This window comes from Pocillopora damicornis, chromosome 8 (assembly GCF_964200805.1).
Source record: "Pocillopora damicornis chromosome 8, jaPocDami1.2, whole genome shotgun sequence".
Lineage (NCBI taxonomy): Eukaryota > Metazoa > Cnidaria > Anthozoa > Scleractinia > Pocilloporidae > Pocillopora > Pocillopora damicornis.
In genome coordinates, this window is record NC_142677.1 from 11,424,458 (window position 1) to 11,438,830 (window position 14,373).

The 14,373-nt window shown below is 39.9% G+C and overlaps 2 protein-coding genes across 3 annotated transcripts; one reads left to right on the plus strand and one right to left on the minus strand.

The window, feature by feature from the left end:
* Window positions 1-1,352: 1,352 nt before the first annotated feature.
* LOC113682529 (uncharacterized) lies at window positions 1,353-7,686 on the minus strand. 2 transcript variants are annotated; one of them, XM_027199687.2, is made up of 3 exons: window positions 7,479-7,686; window positions 6,693-7,380; window positions 1,353-2,531 (listed from the first exon to the last, which is right to left on the minus strand). In XM_027199687.2, exons 2-3 carry the CDS (start codon window positions 6,928-6,930, stop codon window positions 1,849-1,851), a joined length of 921 nt encoding a protein of 306 aa, XP_027055488.2. In that variant the 5' UTR covers window positions 6,931-7,380; window positions 7,479-7,686; the 3' UTR covers window positions 1,353-1,848. The 2 variants fall into 2 exon arrangements, with proteins under 2 accessions (XP_027055488.2, XP_089037221.1); XM_089181095.1 differs by having other exon boundaries at window positions 7,471-7,686.
* A 2,791-nt stretch (window positions 7,687-10,477) lies between these two features.
* LOC113682559 (uncharacterized) lies at window positions 10,478-13,891 on the plus strand. Its single transcript, XM_027199721.2, has 2 exons — window positions 10,478-11,074; window positions 12,710-13,891. Exons 1-2 carry the CDS (start codon window positions 10,666-10,668, stop codon window positions 13,537-13,539), a joined length of 1,239 nt encoding a protein of 412 aa, XP_027055522.2. The 5' UTR covers window positions 10,478-10,665; the 3' UTR covers window positions 13,540-13,891.
* Window positions 13,892-14,373: the final 482 nt, after the last annotated feature.

The following is a 14,373-nucleotide window of genomic DNA, read 5'->3' on the forward strand; positions in this document are numbered from 1 at the left end:
CAGTTAATTCCCTGAAATCTCGCGTCAAAAAAGGAAACACGCGAATCAGCAAAGACGATGCCACCGACCGAGCAAGAACTATCGAAATGCTTCAAAAACTAGAAAAGATGGAAGAAAAATCGCCAAGTAACAACAACAACAACATGCTGGGGACTGTTGATTTGCCAATGAGGAAAAGTGCATCGTTTCAAAACATAACCGAACTGTCGGAAGATTGCCCGATAGATTTAGGGAGGAGAGGATCTGATCCACGATTTACGCCAAGCCGGCCGGTAGGGGCGAAGAGAGACGCAAGCGGGAGACGGCAGAAACCCTGGGAACTACGGAGGTCTTCAACTCCTACTCCAGGGAGTTTGGATGTGAGCTCAATTCTTCATACAGCTCTGGGGCGATTTTCTCCCGACGTGGGACGTACAAGTGTAAAAGAAGGCGAAGAATCAGATGATTAATAATAGATTAACGCTGTTACAAATCAAAGTGGGAATTTTGTTTATTAAATTGTCATCTGTGTGTGCTTTACCGCAGAAGTGCAAATATGGGTCGCAATGTAATATGTGGATCCGCCAGATTCTTCATTAAAACTTTTTTCTTTTTTCCAGACCAACCTTTATTCGTTTTCAGTAAATTTCCAAATTATAATTAGCTTTATTCGTTTTCAGTAAATTTCCAAATCATAATGAGCTTTCGAAAGGAATTTCTATTTAGTGAGAGTCTAAATTGAAAAGAGTACATTTCTACTGGTTTCGTCTTCTGATGAAGGCCGAATGGGAAACATTCTCAAACCCGGTTTAAGGAACTTTATAGTCTCAAAAAAGTGCAGGTTTACCGAGAAACATCTCCCCAAGATTTTGGTATCAAAATTTCATCCGCAAGGTGCTTTTATTTCAATTTTTTAAGATCAAAATTCACAGACTACGAGCAGTTCCTCCTTTTCGGTGAGGTCCGTCGCGCAATTCTTTTTGACTCACCGGCGTGCTAACCACGATTTGGTAAATGATTCAAACCATCTGTCGAAGACGCTGATGTAGTGACTTTCACTTTGTTGACTCCCTTAGATAAGTTAAAAAATCGATCAAACATCTCAACTACGACAACTGTCTCAGTAACGGATAGAACCAATAGCACTGTATGTTATTACTTACTTGAGCGTTATTTCGTTTATCTTTACTGGTTTTCCCGCACAAGTAAGGCGATATGTAAATAAATATATCTGAGTTATAAATATTAAATTCATTTTTTTTTTTAAATTATTGTTAGTAGTATTATTATTACAAATTTAATCAGGGAGGTTGCAAAATGCTTAAGTGAAAAACAGCTATACAATTACTTAAAAGGAGCAGTCATATCCAATAGCGTGAGGCGATTTATTAGGATTTATTTGCAAGCAGCTAATAGAATTGACAGAATTGTCTCAATGTTTGATTTAAACGTTAAAAACAAACTTTGCAAACAATTTAATCAAACATTCTTGCGTGATCTTGGTTACCATTTGTGGCATGTTTCCAGTGGATTTAAGCCAAGTCTCTATCTATTTTTATTTATTCCCAATCAAACCGGAAAGGAAAAAAGAAGATAATCATTTGAGCTGCTCAAAGCAAAAGATGCGGAGAATGTGAGCATAGGTCAGGACGCAAGTCCCGAATATATAGTAATGGAGGGTTGAATTTAGTGAAGCAAAGCAGTTCATTGTAGTTTATCGTACAATGAAACCTTTGGCACACTTCAGATTTTAGACGCGTGAAGTTAATCATCTGTAGAACACGCTCTTGTCCTTATGGTAAGGTGCAACACCTACATCGCCTTGAACTACCACATCAAACACTCAGGATGGCACGGCGTGAATTACAATCAACTGTCGCTTGAACCAGATATCGAGGCTTTATCATCGTCAAAAGACATACTATACAGATAGTATTCTACTTTATCAGTAAAATCACACTGATTATCGTTAGCTATGTTGGGTTTGCTTAAGAAATTACCAGACTGACCCATAATGGGACTCACATTAAACAGCTCTCTCGGTCTTTCGTTGGATGTTTTACGCGTGCGCACCAACATTGGACTATCCTCTTGATGAATCTGTGGTAATCTGTCAAGGTCAGCGGCTTTAAAAGTCGAGTGTACAGCCGAAGACGACTTACTTGTCAGTAAAAGTGAAAGATCGCTGAGTCGCTCATTTGATTCAGATTTCATTACAGGACAAGACTTGACGCGCGATAAACCTCCTTGTACTTGCCAATAATTAAAGTCGTTTTCAGGGTTTAGATGTTTGCGCGGGACAACAGGACTAATAAGGGCTTCCGCGGGAGAATCCGAAAGAGCTCTTCCTCTAATTCTCAAGTGCAACTTCTTCTTTGAATCCGTGGGGAGTGGGTTAGAGATTTTGCGCTGAAACGTACGTCCTACAATGAGCGATTTTGGAATGTTATCATCCAGGCTCTCCTGGGATGAATATCTCGGGAAGCATGGGGATAGTGCCCGAGGATCGCTGCGTCTGACGTCATGATTTGACCCAGACCTCCGCAGGGAGACTGCAAGTGAGAAAATAAGCAGGACATCATTCATTTAGAGATAGTTATCGCACTTATGATCAAATATGGCTCAGTGATATCAAATCCTCATACTTACGTCATAATTCCATCTAATCATAACTGGAGATTAAAGGTATTACCCTAAAGATTCTCGCAGAGGTAATGGACTTTTATCCGGCAAAAAAACTATTTCTTTGGCCACCTATTGATGAATGTTCATGTGCCCTTTTGCTGAATTAAATTGTCAATCGAGGCTGTTGGATCGATTGCATCGATGCTTCCACAATGTGCTGTTACTTTATTTGGCATAAATACGTAAGAAAAGTCATGACAACTTAGCATTTGTTTAATTTTAATTAAGACGGAGAAAAGGCTTTGTTTTTTATTAGTGTTTAGATTGTTGTTAAATGTAATAATCGGCGGCTAAAACGAAAAATTTATTCTTATACTTAAAAAATGGAAGAATCTGACCATTTGACCACTCTATTAAGGATGAATCGATTTTTCCAGGTTTGAAATGTTTAAACAAATTTACACCGAAATTATGAATCATAATTTCATTGGCAAAATAAGAAGTGCGTCGATCGAAGTATCTACATGAATACGGGTATTATAGGGTAATCTGACCGATGTGAGTATGTTGAATTTGGTGTAAAAAAGAATTAATTTTATCGAGTGCAGTTACACGAAAAACCCCATTCTTATTGTAGATATACATTTCGCTTGCGTGGCCAGCATATAGCGAGGACGGAGAAGAGAAATGAATTTCATTTCCTCTCTCCTTTTCACGTTGGGCCCTGTGTAGGATCTGTACAGTCTAAAATTCCGTTTGAGTGGGGTGCTTGATCAAGACTGAATTCACTCTTATATATTTTCGCAGAATATTAAGCAGCACAACTGACCGCGATATTTATTTTTCAACGGAAGAGTTACATTATGTATGCGCCTTTCAAGGCAGCACGAGGTCTCATCTGCTTCCGTAATTTTTGAATTTTATTGCCTTAAATGTTATATCTGCTGCCGCAAAATGGTTCAGGTTCGCCCCTCTTTTGGTTTTCTTCGACTTCATGGTGGGAAATGGCCATCTTATCGCGGTACCAGAGCTGGACGACAAGTGAAGGAGCGAGAAGTTTATCGTCACCGCCATATTGCAGTTATTTCACCAAAGTCAGCCAACCATGGCCCCTACCGTTTGAAGTCCAGTCACAAATACTGTAATAACGCCAACCTTCTCGCTATTCCACCTACACCATCTAAAGCCGAACCTGCAAAGTCATCAAAGCTATTCATGCCGTCGTTCTTTCTCTCCAACGTCATGTCACTGGCGCCGAAAATTGATGAAGTCCGTGAAGTCGTCCATTATGCAGATTTCGACCTTGTATGCATAACAGAGACTTGGCTCAAAGACCACATTGACAATAATATTATCGCTATTTCTGGCTATAACGTGATCCGCCGAGATCGAACTGAAGCAGTGCATGGGGGAGTGTGTCTGTACATTAAAGAGTCTATCCAATTCAAGATCATTGAGGACATTATGGATAGGAAGTTTGAAGTTGTTTGGACTCAAATACGGCCTTCGCGTCTCCCAAGGGGCATTACCAGCATTATTGTTGGAGTTGTTTATCATTCTCCGAGCGCCGCGGATTCGCCTATGCTGGATTATTTGTATAACTGTTTATCTTTGGTTGAGGCTCGCTTTCCTGGTTGCGGGATAATTTTACTTGGTGACTTCAATAAAACTCTGTTAAAAAAATCTTCGCGCCTTAGTAACGGCTTTAATTTGAAGCAAATCGTTACCTTTCCAACTCGCGGCAGAAATACCTTAGATCCGGTGTTAACAAATGTGAAGGAGTTCTATGCCCCTCCGATCCAGCGCCCTGCTCTCGGTTTGTCCGATCATTTCTCTGTGGAAGTTCAGCCGCTCGTGCGTTCCCAACAACCAAGAACTAAACTTATCGTGAAATCGAGGGACTTACGGCCTACAACGCGTATGGCTATGCGCACGTATCTTGGAAATGTGGACGTTAAGACACTTATCGATAGTAAAGATTCTTGCAAGGGCAAAGTGGAAATGCTGGAGACCATAGTCAAGACCGGAATGGACATTCTCCTCCCCCTGAAGTCTAAGTCGGTACAAACCAACGAGCCGCCCTGGGTCAATCAACAATTGAAGGGTCTCATTCACAGCCGCCAAAAGGCCCTCGCTCAAGGCGACCAGGAGCAGTACCGCACCCTACGAAATCGCGTTAATCGTGAGAGGAAAGCATGCCGTGCAAAGTTCTATAATTCCAAGGTTGAACATCTGAAGGACTGTAAACCCGCAGTTTGGTGGCGTGAGGTAAAGAAGCTCAGTGGTACGTCAGACGCAGCTTCTAGAGGCGTTAATCCAGCTACCCTCTACCAACATATTGATTGTGGTCAGAGAGGTTCGCCTCCAAGCACGATAGACATTGCTAACACCATCAACCAGGCGTTCTTGGCTCCTATGCGCGTCTTCACCCCCCTTTCACCTAACACCTCAACCAACTCTGACCAGGAGAGTGCTTTCCAGGTATCAGAATTCTCTGTTTTAAGAAGCTATCCGCCTTAAATCCAACTAAGGCAACCGGTCCGGACGGAATCCCCGGTTGGCTTCTTAAAGAGAATGCAGATTTACTAGCACTGCCTGTGACTGATATCCTTAACTGTTCGTTTAAGGAAGCACGGTTGCCTCAGTCTTGGAAGGACGCTAACATCACTCCAGTACCAAAGCAAAATCCAATACACGATGTAAACAAACATCTACGTCCAATATCCCTAACTCCCGTGCTTTCTAAGGTTGCTGAAGATTTCGTCGTGGAGAGTTTCCTCAAGCCTGTTGTTTTGGCGAAAGTGGATGTACGGCAGTTTGGGACTGTGCCAGGTTCCAGTACGACACAAGCACTAATAAGCATGGTCCACTCATGGCTTAGTGCTACGGATGGGAACGGTGCAACTGTCAGAACCATCCTCTTTGACTTCCGCAAGGCGTTTGACCTTATTGACCATCAGATCCTAGTTCAGAAGCTCTTTTCATACGATCTTCCAAGCGGAATAATTAACTGGATAGTGGACTTTCTGTCCTGTCGCCGACAGCGTGTTAAACTTAGTCAGGACTGTTACTCGGAGTGGGGGGCCATCCCATCAGGGGTCCCACAGGGCACAAAACTTGGCCCCTGGTTATTTACTATTATGATAAACGACCTCATCATCCCGGGTACAGACATGTGGAAATATGTCGATGACTCCACTATTTCTGAAACAGTCATGAAGTCTGAGGTCAGCAAAGTCCAACAAGCGGTTGACGAACTCGCGACGCAAGCTTCTGCTGACAAGTTCCAATTAAATGAAACCAAGTGCAAGGAACTGCGCATAACATTCAGTCACTCTAGAAAGAACTTTGATCCAATTAAGGTTAATGATCAGGACTTAGAGTGTGTAGAGCAAGCAAAGATCTTAGGTTTGCAGATATCTTGCGATCTTACGTGGAATAATCACGTATCCGAAGTTGTAAAGAAAGTAAACAAGCGCCTGTATTTTTTGCGTCAGCTTAAGCGTGCACAGGTCAAGTCGGAGGAACTTTTGCTCTTCTATTTGACTTGTATTAGGCCTGTCACTGAATATGCATGCCCTGTTTATCATCATAGCCTCCCGCAATACCTTTCAGTAGATCTTGAGAGATGTCAAAGGCGAGCTTTACGTATTATCTATCCAGATTGTTCGTACAATGAGGCACTTCTTTTGACTGGTCTAGTTCCCTTACACAACCGCCGCGAGTTCTTATGTGATAAGCTTTTTAATTCCATCCTGTCTAATCCCTCGCACAAGCTCTATAGCTTACTACCTCCCAAGAATGAGTGCGAAGTCAATTTAAGGAGTCAGCACTCTTTTACTACACGGCGCCTCCACACCATTCGTACTCGAAATAGTTTTATCCATCACTATGTCCATAAAGCAATGATGTAATATTGGTTTCCTCTTAATTATATATTTTTGTCTTTTTAATTAGTTCTTCTTAGCCATGTATTTTTTGTAGTATATATTGTTTTTGTAAATCAAACGTAATTCAGCCTGTGGCTGCAAGGTTCTTGATAATAAAACTATCTATCATCTATCTATCACATAACAAACTCAACTTACCCATATTTGTTAACTTCTCTTTTTGAAGTGCTTTCCTTTCATGAGTAATTTTACCCTCAAAAACTGTGGGCAGACAGACATGTTCCGAGCTTCCGAATTCCTTTTTTCCGTTCTGTGTTCCGATAGCGTGAGCATTTTCTCCCAGGTTTATGACATGGGTTGATTTGATTCCAAGGTCATCGGTAGAGTGCTTTTTCTCATTGGTGTCTGGCTGGCAAATGTTAAAATTTAGATCCATTCTGAGTTTAGCGTCGAGAGAAAGGTCTCGAAGTTCGATATTGCTCAATAGTGAAGAACCGATGAAAATCCAGTAATCCAGAGTTTATTTGAGGGTTAGATGACATATCCCGTGGAACAGTTCTCTCATAAAGACCACAACTGTTACATCAAATATACCATTGCTGAGAACAGTTTCGTTCTCCTGTGTGACTGAATTTGCAAACCCCGCTTAGTTTAAAGACTACTTCAAATGCAGCCAAGCTCGCTCAAGGCCTCTGCCATTTTTGCATTAACTTCAAAGTAAACCAAGGAATTAGAAGAACTTTGTTCTTTTACACAGAAGACTCCTTCTTTTCAAGTTAGCAGCTATTCAAACCCTTAAAGAGTGTCTGACCAATGATATAGAGTGTATGAAAAGGAGATGAAACTCAAACAAAACAACTGACGGGCATTTTGTCTGTTCTTGAGTCTGTGAAAGAAAAACAGCAGCAGATAATTTGCGTGAAAGATCTGAGGCAAAAGACATTAACAGAGTAAATACAAACAGTAGCCAACTAACCCACTCACGTATACTTCACACCTTCTTCACGAGAACAAAACCACCAGACAATAGAGGAGCGACTTGATTATAACTTTTGTACCGGTGCAATTCACTTTAGCTCACACTAATAACCAGAACGCTTCAGAAAATGAATCCGTCGAGGTGAACTTCGCCGCCGTGGGTTAATTAAAATTCTTCAAACATTGAGATTACATCTGCATTGCAAACGCACGTTGATGAGAAGACGCTAAATGTAATACGATTTGTTAAGGGCTTTTAAGGTCAACAGAATGGCGTATTTTGATTGGCTGTGGTAGAAAGGCATAATCATGTAATACCTTGCTGAATAGAATATCGGAAACAGAATTGACATGGAGAAAAAGATGACGTTCAGAGAGCTATGCGAATCATTTGTTATGTAGCTTATGCCCATAGGTGGTGACCAAAACTAAACTTAAGTTTCGAATTGTTTACGACGTGTTGCGGACATGTTTGAGAAAGATTAAGTAATTTGGTTTGTGAATTGGGTACCAAGAGTCATAATTAATAAGTAATTTAAGAGTGTTTTTCAGCAATAGGCTGTGACCCCCTCTGAGTTTGCGTGGATCAAACCGAAGATTTAGCTGTAACTTGGAGTATGTCTGATCAAAGCTTACTTTTTGTTTCCTCAGCGTGGTAGCGTGGTAGAGATTAAACAGTGTGCGCTGTGATAGAATCTTAAGATGATATGGTCTACATCCTCAATCACAGAACCTACTCAATATTCATGAGCGTTTTTTTGTGATAAATGACGACTGATGACATTTCGAGCTCGGCTATCGAAAGATGTCATTCACTTGTAACGGGCAAATGACAAAGTAAAAGAAAATATTAAACCCGCCCTTCAAGGATACGAACGTCAGCCCCTCGTATTTCGCTGCGTGATGCTTTACCTTGTAAGCTGGGCTATACACTGGGTACATAAGGTCATTTACAATATGTTCCTAAAGATTCAACTTAAAAAACCATAATGATGAGTCTAAAGTCTTTTCAAAATTATGCAGATTAGCTCCGAACTGGACATTTAAGAAAAATTAAGCCAGTCGTTTTAAATATTCCGTATCACGTCTACGACTAACTTTTACGTTTTTTCCACGTGTGCTTAATTTACCAGAAAGAATGATACCAGTCTTCCACAGCTGAAAATTTTATGTCTCAACTTAGACAAAACTCTTAATTGGGAGGTACGACTATTTCATTTCCACTAAACAGACAAGTGAGACTTCAGCTCTACTATAATTTAAAATTTCTTACAACAATACTCAAGTATTCGAATAACAAAGCGAGAACATAAGCACCGCAACAATAAGCAGAACAGAGGGTTGCTTAAACAGACAAAAGTCTTGATCACGTGCGTGCTGGTGCGCTAAAACGCCATAAGACGGAGTGATTCATTTCACTAGACTCTTTTCAAAAGCCTCTACATTCATCTAACCACATTAAAAATAAAGCTATCGGTTATCAAAAGACTCTTCTTTTAACACCATTTCAAAAGTTACCCGGGGTTTTTCGGTGCGTTCGTGAGCGTTTCAGTGCAAATGCTAAGCAAAAACGTCTGAAAAGTTTCGCGTTTTTAAATGAGAACGCTTTTGTGTGGAGGAGGCCTTTAGAAATACGGCCAGGCAGGAAGAATTGCGTACAACTTCACTCAAAACAACACTTTGCAACAGGTCAATATAAAACTAAGACAAGCGTGGGCTGTCTCAAAACACATTAAATGCTTAAAGATGCAGTGTCATTCGTGGTCAAGTCTTTAATCTGCAAAATGATGTTACGATTTTCTTGGAGATTCTACATGAATGATTTCGATCAAAATCGTAGGAGTTGCGCAATTAAGAGTATATTTTTAAAGAATTAAAACTACTTATATCATTCTGTTCTCTTATGCTGGAAATAGTTATTAGTGAAAAGCCACGTTCGCCGGTTCACTGAGACAGTCCAGAATGTTCCTAATGCGATAATTATCTTCGTAAATGACGTTGCAATACAGGATCTTTTTATGCAGTTGCTTGGATACATATAGCCGTGAGTGCTGCCGAAAATTTTAGCCTAAAGCTGTGTCAAAATTCGCAAATTTAAATCTGAGTAAATCTTCACAATCGCTAACAGTACTTTGTTTTTCTTTTGGTTTAAATACCCTTCAGTGTTAGCCCATCTTAGGAATTTTCCTTTTTTTTAGGTTCCATTCTAATAAAAGAAATTGTTTATGACGCTGAAATGACTCGAACATATTGGGTCATGTGGCTCCACTGAACGACCGTTTAATTGCTGTTTTATGACCTTTCATGAGTTTCCTACGTTTGTTTTGGATCTGTAGTTACACACTTCATATCACTCAAGACAACATTTGTTTTTTAAAATTTATTTTAGTAGTTATTTTCTTTATTTTTAGAAAATAAACTTTCGAGACAAATTTTGGTTACGATTGCATATTTGGATATTTTACAATTTGCGAATAAAATGTTGATGAGGTCTTCTTGCTTTCGGATGCGTAATTTGCGTGCAGAAAAATATCACTTCGTTTCGGTGCATTAAAAAAAGATGGTTCACTATCCCCATATAGGTTTTTAATTTGAAACAGCTCGTTTATATTTCAAAGAAGTGAAGCATTCGTTATTGAAAAATCCGCTACTCGCTTACTTCGTAATTCATGGAAGATTACTGCCCTGACATTGACGTTGAATTTGTTAAAAAGACGAAAATCACACCCGTTTTAGAGGATAGTGCTCCGGATATTGCATGAATTATTTTGCTTTGGCTGAAAATTTTAAAAATATTTATCAGCTCGCCCCTTAGAAACAAAAGCTCTACGCACGTAGGGAATAAAGTATAAAAGACTTTACCTAGTCACTTAGGTATTATGACGCAAATATCATCATTGTCAGCTGATTAGTGCACAAAAGAAGTGAGCGAATTTATTGTTTACAAGAGAAAAGCATCTCTCAGTAATTAATCCCAAGGGCAAAGGAACCACTTTCCTCATTCGGCTAATTGTCAATCGGCTAATTGTCAATCAGCTAGAGTCATTTGCAAATAAAAATTTGCGAGCATTAAACAAAAGAGCGCTCCGTGATTTATATCTTACCAGTCTTTTAGAGATTAACATGTCAAAGAGGCGTATTTAAGCACAGACACCCTTGTCTTCAAGATCAGAACCGGACGATTTAGCGACAAATGGAAAGCATGAAATTTGCAACTAGAGGAAAAGTGGGTCTGCGCGAGTTAAATCTTGGGCATGGTAGCAATAACGTGCGATGGTTAAACGATAGAGAAGACAGAATACTGCAAACTTCTCTGAATTCACTGGAAAAAGCTCGACAGAAAACACTTAACCGCCTTCAAAATGAAGTCAACGGATTGCATTACACCTTACGAGAGCAGGCCACAATCCGATCACCGCCGATCACAAAAATATCGCTTTTAACAGACATTGACAAAAGCGAGACGAACACGAAATTATCATCCACAATGACTTTTGGTGAAAACTGTGAGATTTTAGGAACTAAACTCGATAATCGGGCAAAGAGCTTGGAAGACTTGGATAATTCAGAAGAATCAACTTTAGAGCACATTATTCTAGAAGGTAAACCTGCGGTCTAACAGAAGTACTTTTAGTGAGTAGTTATTAACAAGATACATATATTCTCGCATCAGTGTTTGTTTAAGTGGAGCGCTCTTCCATAGGTCGGCGTGTAACGAAAGCTGTCTCAGCAATATTCCCTAAGAAATCGGTTGTTACAGGTCATTGAGCAAGAATAACTAATTGAATGGAGCACAGACTTGGAGAATCGGAAGCAAAAAAAGGTTAATTTGATAAAAAAAAAAACAACAACAACAACAACACGTGAACCCACTTTCGGCCCGGAAACTTGGAGCTTTAAACTTTCGTTCAGCTTAAAAGTAATTGGAAATATTCTCCAACGGATGCGCGAACTGAAATGAATGGTAAAACTGGCGCACTGAAAGGAGAGAATACGAGAAAAGCTTTGATGTGCTGCTTTCGCTGAAGAAGCGCGATTTAATACCTTTGCTATCTTAAAAGGATGACTATCGTTGAAATTGGAGTACAAGTGTTGGAGCTCTCTTCCGCAAGCGCAAATAACACGAAACATACAAGGCCCTTAACACAATTATCACGATTTGCAATTTAAAGCAGATAAGTAATTGATAGTAATCTACTGCACAACAAGTAAATGATATTGATTTACGACTTTAAGCCCAAATTATACACCGAACAACACAACTGATACTAAGAAACAACACTAAATGTTACAAAATTCCATCTAAACGCCAAGGTAACAAAAAAAGAAAGAAAAGCCATAACTGAATTGTTATCAAACGATTTCGTTTTCCTCCTCAGTTTCTTAGTCTAACGTCAACCCAGTGATGTTTTCTATTCGAAGAACCATTACGTCATTTTTACTGCATGCGATGGACGACTGGATATCAAAAGAGCTTAAACGTAACATCCGTAATTAACGTGACAATTACAAGAGGGGCAGGCCTATACAAGTAGCAATGGTTGATAGAACATAAAAGATACGACGTAAATAACATATGACCCCTGAACTTTCCAGAGGAATAATTATAGCAGCTTTTGTCGTTATGATCTCCTAAATGGCGTCGATGATAGGGCATAAATTGTAACTCGTTAAATTTTCTAACTCATAACTCGTGAAAGTTTCATTCCCACAAGGAAGATGGATTATTCTTTACTACTATGCTCATTTTAAATGTTTCAAAACATATTTTATTATGTTGAAATTGTCCTACGGTCAGTGAAACAAGACAGTTCATCTGATTGGGATTGAAAACATTGTCATTTCCACCTTAACAAGTTTCTCTCTTTGTAAAGAAACTTGATCATACCTTAGAAAACCACAAGCTCTTCAAAGGTGGACTGTTTGTAGCCATCAACTAACTCGTATCTTGCAGTTTTGCCACAATTCGAACAAAATAGAACGCATAAACTAGACTGTGCTTATAAAATTCAGCTTTTCCGCCACATTTCCTTGTTCTAACGTAAAACGTTCAATAAAAAAGGATAAAGAGTCCTCATTTGGTTAGAAGGCCAAATGAAATACGTAATCATCTTAGGTAAGAGAATGTACAAGCAGAGAGAATCACTGACTCTAGCGACTTGTAAAAAGACTAACATTCCAATTTTTATTCTTTCCTTCTGAGCCTCTCAAATCAATTATCCTTTTTAACCTTACAGATTCAGGTTTCTGCGACAAGCAAAAAGTAGGCAAAGGCTCAGTAAAAACTAACAATCAAACTGAGAATGCTTGGACAAGAAAACCCACTCTAAGCACTGCTGGCAAGACTGCAGTAAAACGACAACTCTCGAAGCAGCACTCGAACTCATCCGACCACTGTTCGCCTTCGGAGGCGACTTTGTTGGTTCATCGTCGTAAAATTTCCGTCACCGATCCACTGTTCACAAAGGAAGGTAGGGAAGGAGGCTTGCGGAAGACGCTAAGTCAAAGTTCCTTGCAAGTTGGCTCTGACAACTTAAACCGCGCAAAGGCGAGATCGACAGAAATGATAAACCTCGCCTCGACATATCCCAATGGCCATACCCTTAATGAACCTTTTATGCCATCTCTGAGAAAAGGGAGCGAGGCTGTCAGTCGTGTCGCTAGCCCTATATTTGTGCGGAGAAAGATATCCCATCATCATTCGTCACCATTATCATCGCCTCCGAGACCGATCAGAAAAATCTCCTGCCCCACAAAGCTGCAGCAATTTTCCAGATCAGTTTGTCAAGAAGAAGTCATACCTCTCCAACCGTCACGTGAAAGTAGTGGAAGTACGTCACGCCTTGGTGTTGCCACGATAACCGATCTCCCTAAGTTGTCAATGTCACACGTGGTTGATCATGTGACCCAACTGGACGACGACAAATACCCGAGAAGCAATGCGAGTCCTTTGGGGATTCATGTTGACGGTATGGAATGTACTCTTCAGGAAAAAGTAAACAATTTCCTCCGAAGTTTGGAAAGAAGCGACGAAACTCAAGAACCAAAAGAAAAGACATACACATAAGGCTGCCTTCGATCCGTGCTCGTAAATAATTTATTTTATATCTAAATTATTACTTGATAGAAATTGACAGTAAATGTAAAATTCTTGAACGAGGTTGGAATTTACGATTTCATCTGTAAGGTTAGAACTCAGAAAAACATACCTCCAGCCTTAAAGCAGTGAAAATGGAATTGCCTACGTCAATAGCTGAAATGAAAACAAGCACTTTCACTTGGATCAAGTGTTACGGAATTTAATCAGACCACGATTTGGACTGATGTCGACGAATGAGGATAAATTTGGACGGTTCAAAATTAGTTGATATTGCAGAATAAAAACCTTGTAACAGGTGTAATAAATACTTTGACATTTATGTTCAGTGGTTTTTTTTTTATGAAGAGTCGTGAAATATTCGTTAAAAGCGCACTATGCTTCTTCGCCATTTCAAGGTACATATAAAGTTTAATATTTACTGCCCTTTAAGATTCCAAAGGGTAACTGAAGTGTTCGAGTTGCAATGACAGCCACAATTTTGAAAACTTAGTAATCTAGCCGCACACGCAAATCCGTGACGCTAAGTGACGCCTGTTTCATTCTCAGGGTACTCTCTCTCCTTCAGAAATAGCACCCAATGAAAGAAGTTGCTGCAAGGCGCGGTTCACAAACTGATGCTGCTCTGCTGCTAATCGCACAAAAATCTGCCTGTTTGTGTTACTACTAATTGTTCAAACCGATTGTCAAGAGAGGGAAAAGGTAGGAAAGAGCCTTTACAGGCTTGGCCAAGGACATTGTCGGGACTACTGACATCCCCAATTTTTCTGCCTATAACTTGAATAATTCAAGTTCACTTACCCA